Here is an 8,807-nt window from a genome sequence, read left to right as displayed (position 1 = left end):
TTCAGTGTTGACCAGCCGTTGCACAGGAAGTGACTAGACATTAGGGTATGTGTCTAGTCAAGTGTATGCTGCCTGGCATGACCGGACTTTGCACTTTTCTTGTGCACCAAATGTGTAAGTACTCATACCATATCATTAGGGTTCTACTTAACGATTGACTGGATGCTAGCTGAGGACTCACTAGATGCAAGGTGATGCGTCTGATCGCTACTTAGAGAGGTACAAATGTTGGGTATGGGCGACGAGACGCGTGTGTTGGCCATGGACATGACCACCTCTGGGTCACATTGAATCTTTGTGACACATGCATGGAACATTAAATATAGATAAAAAAATAACTAATTACACAATTGGTTTATAATTTATGAGACAAATCTTTTGAATCCAGTTAGTCAACGGTTGAACAATAATTGTCAAATACAAATAAAAGTGCTACACTATAAAAAAACTTTTTAGCAAGAGAACTAAACAAAGACATAGATAAGATGATTTCCAAGAGTTGTCCTCACCGTTAAGTACTCTCTCTATCCACAAATAAATACACACATTGTTTTAGTCAAATCTTTTTAAGTTTAACCAAATATATACAAAAATATACTAATATCTATCATATATAATATGTATCATTAGATTGAACATGAAATATACTTTCGTAATATACTTATTTGTAGATATATTATTATTATTTAATATATATCTAGTTAAATTTAAAAAGTTTGACTTTCCGGGAAACGAGACGTGTATTTGTTTATACACGGAAATAATATATGTTAATATCCACATCACCTTATTTGGGATCGACACGTGGGGCTCGATGATTGGGCCCAGCCCGCAACACCGCACCCGAGGTCAGATCGCATCGGCCGAACGCACTTGATCCCCACCCCGACTCGACTTGTACCGTTCAAAAAAATTCAAATCCCCCTCCCCCCTGCCAACGTCTCCGTCTCCCCGTCGCGGCCTCCGCAGCCAGCCATTGAGCCATGCGGTCCCTCTTCTCGCGGCACGCGCGCCACCCCGGTACGCCGCCGCCCCCGTCTTTCTCCGGCGGCGTTGAGACCCCTCCTCGTCGCCGCTCGAAGGAGAACGTCGACCCCTCCTCCCCGGCGCGCAACTACCACCACTCAGCCCTCGACCACGGCGCCTCCCCGTTTCGCTCCCCGTCCTCCGCGGCCAAACCGCTCTCCTCCCGCAACCGCCTGCCACCGCGTCCGCCATCCTCTAACCCACTAAAGAGGAAGCTCGAAGTCTCCTCTGCGGCGGGCCCTGCGCACGACGCCGCGCCCAGCGCCGACTCCGGCGTCCAGGTACGGGCTAGGGCTTCGTGGGCGATTTAAGGTATTCCGTGTTGGGACTATGGATCTGGCCTGACGGCTGTTGGCTCTGCCGGTTTTGCACTTCTGGTCACAGGTGGTGGTGAGGATACGGCCGTCGTGCTGGGTCGATGAGGAGGAGGCAGGCGAGGATGGGCGGGGGCCGGAGGCCTGCGTGCGCAAGACGGCGGCCAACTCAGTCGCGATCCAGGGGCAGGACTTCACGTTCGATGCTGTTGCTGACTCGGTCTCCACGCAGGTGAGCTGGGTGAAATTTTTGGGTGGTTTTGGGGGTAGTTTCCCTAAGCTTGGGGATTCTATGTACACGGTCTGGATTAGCTGAATTTGGAGTTATTTCAGTGAGCAACGTATATATGGTGCTTGTATACTGTTATTTTATAAGTGCTGAGGCGATTTATGCGTCTGTGGATTTGTATATAACCTACAATTTTATGTGTGATTTGGCAGAGGCCAGGGTAGGTCTTGTTTTACTGCAAGTAGCTAATGTTAGTTTTGATCTGAATAGTAGTGTTCTGTGCTCTTAATGGATTTTGGTTGGGAGGATCATAAGTGCTGGTTGTTTCTTTTGGCTAGTTTCATTGGTTAGCTATTCTAACCTATGTTTAATTGTGCAATCTCTGTTTGGTTTTGTGATGGGTTTGGTCTTTTGTGTTTTACTTTTATGTACTTAAATTAAAGGAGGATATCTTCACCCTTGTTGGGCTGCCACTTGTTGAAAATTGCTTATCGGGTTTCAACAGCTCCATATTTGCCTACGGACAGGTGATTTACCTTCAGTTTAATATCTAAGCCGTGTATTGGCTGGTACCTGGAAAGAAACTGACTTGTCCCTCATTCTTATTTTGTCACTTCAAAAGACTGGCAGTGGGAAAACGTACACTATGTGGGGGCCTCTATCTGCACTGTCAGAAGATTCAGTGAGCAGCGAGAGGGGCTTGACACCTCGTGTATTTGAGCAGTTGTTCTCCCGCATTAATGAAGTAACGTGATTTTTTTTTCTTCTAAAACTTCTTTCTTTTAAGTATTTTCTGAACTAAATCTGAAACATGCCCCATTTACAGGAACAAGTTAAACATGCAGATAAAGAGCTAACGTATAATTGTGTCTGCTCGTTTCTCGAGGCAATTTCTTTTCTTAGTATCTAGCAAATATTGTATTCATTCTTCTTTGACGCATGAAATGTGATCCAATCTTATTATAATATGCAGATCTACAATGAACAGATCACTGATTTGCTAGATCCCTCGCAGAAGAATCTTCAGGTGAAAAAGCTTGTGAAAAGGCCTTCAGTGGCATAGGTGGAAATCATTTTCTCAGTTTGCTAATATATGTTATTCCTTTGCAGATTAGAGAGGATGTCAGAACTGCCTGTGTTTATGTTGAATCATTGACAAAGGAGTTGGTTTTCACCATGAAGGATGTAACTCAGTTGTTGGTTAAGGTGTGTCTCCAAATATTGACATCTAATGTATCCCATCTCCATCTATTTGTTGTGATGACATTGAACCTAATTTCTGACAATTGCATTTGGCATATGCCACTCTCAGGTACAAATTTTATTATGCATATGATGATTTTGTCACTAGACTACGTTGAAAGGGTGAAAAATTGCCTGAGTTCTGTCTATCAGTGAACATAGTTGTACCATCATGGAAGATTTTTATGGCACCCTCTTGATGTACACAAACTACAAAACACTTGGTTCTGCATAATTTCATCGCAACATGGCCTGCTGCTTCACTAGAGATTGATATATTTCTGTATGCTCTACAAATACATCCTATTTTTCTTAACTTTGTGTTGAATAGATTTATTGCAATTAATGCAGGGCCTGGCAAACCGGAGGACAGGGGCAACAAGTGCAAATGCTGACAGCTCACGCTCGCATTGTGTTTTTACGTGTGTCATTAAGTCAGATTCTAAGGTATTCATTGAAATTGGGCCCAATAATACTATATATACATATTATATTAATCATTTATGAGTTGTCAATTAGCAAAATGGAATTGTAATGAGTGCATTTTCTTGACCTTCTGATAATGGTTCTCTGTCATTGCCTTTCTATGAGCTGATTGTTCTTTTGAGTTTGGGTCATTGCTTTACATAAGCATGAGTTATAGTTCTAGTTTGTTCCATTCTAACAAAAGCAGATGCCAAACTGAGATGCTTGTGTGGACTGAATTGTTTTTTAATGTTTGATGATTGCATATACCAACCAGAAGAACACAAGGAATAGTTAATCTGCTGAATATCTGGTTTTTTGGTTGATTGTGCATATGTACCTTGCCAATAACCTGATATCTTTAGGCTTTAGCTATATACATTCTGTTCTCTCATATATGGAGTGCTTTAATGTTCTTTCATATGTTTCTGAAATGTATGCTAACAGAATTGATGTACTGAATCCTTGCAATCTCTGTGGCTTCAATGCAAAGGAGAATTATAATGACTTCATGATACACAACCTTTTATTATTCATTCTTGGTCCATTCTGTTTGTACTGTGCAATATGCAGCTTAAAAGACTTGTATCTGTTCATGTTCTGACAGAAATAACATTTAAAGAAAGCCTTGCTTGCTAGTTGCTTTGCTTATATAATGCATTAAAAATGTTCTTGTTGCTCCAATCACTAAATGCTGTCTAAGATATTGTTGGTTTCAGTATAGATGCATTATATAGTAGTTTACCTATTTTGCTCTTGTTCTATAGAATCCAGAGGATGGCTCAAGCATCACAAGATCAAGCAGGATAAACTTGGTAGACCTTGCTGGATCAGAGCGGCAAAAACTAACACATGCAGCTGGGGATCGATTGAAAGAAGCTGGAAACATAAACCGTTCACTTTCACAGCTTGGGTAAAGTTCCGTTTGTACTTTCAATGAAAAGTAAAAAAGTTCAAGGATTTAAGCAAGGTTTTTGCTAATTCTCCAGACACCGACTGATATCTAAACTCAGTTGAAGTCTACTTTACTAATGATGGATGTGGTACTGCTTGATGTCCTGGAATGGGAGATGCATAACACTTGAGTTATTAAATGATTTCATAAGCTGTCAAACTTGAGTTGGTATCATGCCTATCAACAGTTCCAGATATCATGGTTACCACATTTGATAGAGCAATGGTCTCTTGATTCAATATATGCATGATGTGCATCATGGTTAGAAATTCTTATAAAATATGTTTACTGCTAATTGTGATTTCTACAATTCTGTAGTCAACCTTCTCGAACTTTGACAAGTTAATAGAAAAATATAATTAACATCTACGATGCCAAATGAATGCATCATCAAAATAAATTTGTTGTCGTAGTCTTGTAGTCATCGCTGCCTCTTTCTATAGAGTTGGTAAAAGTTAGAGAAGTTTGACTTAGAACAAATTAAAATGACCTACATTTTGGAACAGAGGTAGTGCTTTTCTCTATGTATATTGCATACTATTTTAGCTCTTGGCACATGAATTAAGATGTACAGTACCAGTTGACCAATTTAATATTAAATAACACATCTGAAGTGTTGGGGCAATAAAAGGCATCATATGATGTTGCAATCAAGTGAAGGCTATTTGTAAGAATTAAGACAAACATATTTATAGTGTGTCCAATAGACATATCTATGTATGAGAGCCACGATAATAAAGTGGGTGGTTTAGGAAGAAAAGTTGATTTGTAGACTGACAGCTCAATGATTGTTTTTTTCCTGTTAGACATCCATTGAATATGGTTGTGGAATGAGCGTTCTTTAACTATATGTTGTTGTTCACTGCAGAAACTTGATTAATATACTTGCAGAAATATCGCAGTCTGGAAAACAAAGGCACCATGTTCCATATCGTGATTCCAAGCTCACTTTTCTATTACAAGAATCCCTTGGAGGCAATGGCAAACTGGCAATGATTTGTGCTGTTTCACCATCCCAAAGGTACCATCTAAGCTGACCAGCAATTCATTAATTCTGTGTCCAGTTAATATTGGTTTCTAGATTCCTCATTGCACTTTCTTGTCATACAGCTGTAAGAGTGAAACGTTAAGCACACTTAGGTTTGCCCAACGTGCAAAAGCTATAAAAAACAATGCCCTAGTTAATGAAGAGAAAGTTGAAGATGTAAATGCGCTGCGTGAGCAAATCAGGCAATTGAAGGTATGATTGTGTTCCCTCTGACAACCAAGTTTCTTTATAATATTGCTGTTTTGGTTCATGCCTCATCAGCCCTGTTTCAAAGGCGTTACCTAGGTGTCTAGGCATACCAAGTATGTCTTGGGAGACAGTGATGCCTTGTCACCTAGGCGTCTCGGTGGACCCATCATTCGCCTGAACACCTAGTCGCCTTTGAAACCATGCTCATTAGTAAGGTGTTATTTTCCATATCCTACAATGCAGGATGAACTTCACCGAATGAAATCTAAGGGATGCATAGAAGGGAACAATGGCAGCTTTGCCACTGGATGGAACCCTAGGCGCAGTTTGCATCTGTTGAAAATGAGCTTGGGTCATCCTGCAACATTCCAATGTATAAAAGAAGATAGTGATGAGGAAATGGAAATTGATGAGAATGATATTGAGAAGCCCTACAATCATGAAAATATTGCAATGTCTCCTATTAACGTTAAAGAAGACACCAAACGTTTAGCTTCTATGGATGTAAGTGCTGGAACTTCACATGTTGAAGATCTTGACAGGGATAAGAATTTGATATCCATAAAAAGGTCCTGCTGTAGTGCTAACAAATTTAACACTGGTACTGATATTGGAGATGGAAAATGCAAATTAAACATTGCCGCCAGTATACAGAGGGGACTTCAAGTCATTGAAAGTCACCAAAACAATAGTGCATGGAGGAGAGCATCGGTTGGATTAAATGCTAGAATCATGGATATTCAGCCTTGCAAGGTTGATGTTGCAATTCAGACTGATCCTGAAGAATATGAATCCAGAGATAACCCTCTAGCTCTGATTCCTAGTTGTCTGCTTGAAGCTTCTGCAAATGAGAGTAGGAATCCCAGTGCTTGCAGAGACCTACAACTAGTACCGGCTGATGTGACAGTACCATCTGATGACCAAAAGCAGTGGCATTTGCTGAAAGTAAGTTATAACCAAAAGAGGCTCGGTGCATATCTTGATTTGTAGATCAGTTAAGTTGGGTGTAAAGCACTCATGCATATCTTATATTTCTATATAGGCTGTGGAGAAGGTCTTGGCTGGAGCTATCAGGCGAGAGATGGCACGTGATGAACAGTGTGCAAAGCAAGCTGCAGAAATTCAACAACTGAATCGTCTGGTGGGTGTTTTTCTCTCTATACATAAGACAAGAGGCTATATGTTCCTCTGTTTAAATCATTCCGTTTTTTTTTTCAGGTGCAACAGTATAAGCATGAACGCGAATGTAATGCTGTAATTGCACAAACACTTGAAGGAAAAATTGCTAGGCTTGAGAGTCTCATGGATGGAACTTTACCAACTGAAGAATTCATGAATGAAGAGTTTTTATCACTTATGAACGAGCATAAGGTTGCATGAAATTTTCCCTTGCCATGTACTTAACTTACTGTATTTTCTTTTTGAAGACTGCATTCACTTATCAGCTATTCTGTTACCCTAAAAACGCAGATCCTCCAAAAGAAATATGACAACCATCCTGATGTTTTGCATGCTGAAATTGAGTTGAAGAGACTCCAGGAGGAATTGGACATGTTCAGGAACTCTAGGGACGAGAAAGAAGTTCTACAGGAGGAGATACAAGATCTGAAAAATCAGTTGCATTACATGCTTTCATCATCGTCATCAATCTGTAGACTCTGGCCTCCAGTGCCATTGTGTCAGGGAAGTAATTCTGAACCTGGAACAAAAGACAAAGATGGAGATACTAATTTTGGGGACACTCCTAATTGGACTGAAGCTGAGAGTAAATGGATTACACTCACAGAAGAGCTTAGAGTTGAACTTGAAGCAGCAAAATCCCTTGTTGGAAAGTTGCAGTCAGAACTGGATTCTGAGAAGAAATGCTCAGAAGAACTAAAGGAGGCAGTACAAACAGCTATCCAAGGAGCTGCAAGACACCTGGAACAATATGCTGATCTTCAAGAGAATCATTTTCGTTTGCTTGCTCTGCATAGGAGGATGCGTGAGGGTGTTGAGGATGTGAATATGAGGGCAGAAAAGGCTGGTATCAAAGGTGCTGAATTGCGGTTCATCAACTCCCTTGCAGCTGAAATTTCAGTCCTAAAAGCTCAAAATGAAGGCCTTCAGGGCCAGCTAAGGGATACTGCTGAAGCTGTTCAGGCAGCTGGTGAATTGCTTGTTCGGTTGAAGGATGCAGAGGAAGCAGAAACACTAGCCAAGGTATGGCTTTCCAACATTGCTTAGACCTTACATTTAGACAGACAAAAGTAGCTTATGTGGTCAGTTGATAATACAACAGAGTTTATTATTTTGGGTGATTACAAAACTTTACGGGGGAAATATTTATGTTGAATGCTCTTATAGTGGTTCCTTGTATTTTGTTAAATTTAGTAGTATGACATAGATTTTCCAGTTACAACAGGCTTTTGTACTCCTTTGTTGCAGAAGCAGGCTTTAGTGGCTGAGCAAGAGACAGAGAAAGCCTATCAGGAGATTGACAACTTGAAAAAGAACTATGATCAGGAAATCCTTGCTCTAAAGCAGCGTCTCACAGAATCCTCTCAGTGCAAGGACGATACATTACGGCCACATGAACCGAACGATCTTGAGCCTCGGTATGACACAGCTGGTAACCCCAGCGGGCAGGAGTTCAATACCCTGCAACAAGGTGGATCATTGGAGGTCTCCAAGAGCACAGACCTCAACTCGTGGTTTTATGGATACGACAAATGTAACATTTGATGCTGAAGTGTTTAATTTGTTCAGTCCTAGTTTGTACCATTGAAATGGTGATAATATAATGTTGTACACCGGGTAAGTAGAGGGAAAGGATACTCCTGAGGAACGCTGGTGGGTCCTCATCGTCTGATGAGGTGTATGCAGATTCTTCAGATCCTTGGTGAAGCTGTGTTTTGTCTTGTAAATCTAGATGAACAATTTTTTACAATGAAGTGGCGACACCAATATTTTGTTGCTGTATGATTATGTTGGTTGTAGCTGTAATGCCAAAAGTATCAGGTATCGTTGGTCATGGACTCATGGTTCAAATTCTCGCCAGGAAGTCATGCACGATGCAGCTAGTGCATTGCAAGTACTGGTTGGTAACTCTTAACGCCCTTGTAGCTGTTTCGTGGTGCAGTGTTGGAACTGTTTTCTTGTACCATGTGATGAAATAGTTTGTCGAATCTTCCTGCCAGCCGTAATATGTTGTAAGGGCCTCTTTGGTACAGATTCGAGTGGCTCTGGCTCCTTTGGCATGACATTGTAGCGGGCATTGTAGCTATGTTGTTTACAGAATCCATTCTTCTGTCACTTCTTCCCCTCTCATTGACACCACCCTAGCAACTGGAGCATAAA

The 8,807-nt window shown here is 40.9% G+C and overlaps 1 protein-coding gene across 2 annotated transcripts; it reads left to right on the top strand.

The window, feature by feature from the left end:
* Window positions 918-8,489, top strand: LOC8085783 (kinesin-like protein KIN-12A). 2 transcript variants are annotated; one of them, XM_021464079.1, is made up of 16 exons: window positions 918-1,307; window positions 1,411-1,572; window positions 2,013-2,096; window positions 2,192-2,314; window positions 2,396-2,455; window positions 2,543-2,596; window positions 2,680-2,775; window positions 3,163-3,258; window positions 4,044-4,189; window positions 5,100-5,252; window positions 5,342-5,471; window positions 5,712-6,413; window positions 6,511-6,609; window positions 6,687-6,839; window positions 6,939-7,670; window positions 7,902-8,489. In XM_021464079.1, exons 1-16 carry the CDS (start codon window positions 984-986, stop codon window positions 8,190-8,192), a joined length of 3,405 nt encoding a protein of 1,134 aa, XP_021319754.1. In that variant the 5' UTR covers window positions 918-983; the 3' UTR covers window positions 8,193-8,489. The 2 variants fall into 2 exon arrangements, with proteins under 2 accessions (XP_021319754.1, XP_021319753.1); XM_021464078.1 differs by having other exon boundaries at window positions 7,896-8,489.

The sequence above is a fragment of the Sorghum bicolor genome, chromosome 6 (genome assembly GCF_000003195.3).
Source record: "Sorghum bicolor cultivar BTx623 chromosome 6, Sorghum_bicolor_NCBIv3, whole genome shotgun sequence".
Classification (NCBI taxonomy): domain Eukaryota; kingdom Viridiplantae; phylum Streptophyta; class Magnoliopsida; order Poales; family Poaceae; genus Sorghum; species Sorghum bicolor.
This window is presented reverse-complemented; position numbering and strand designations above follow the sequence as displayed.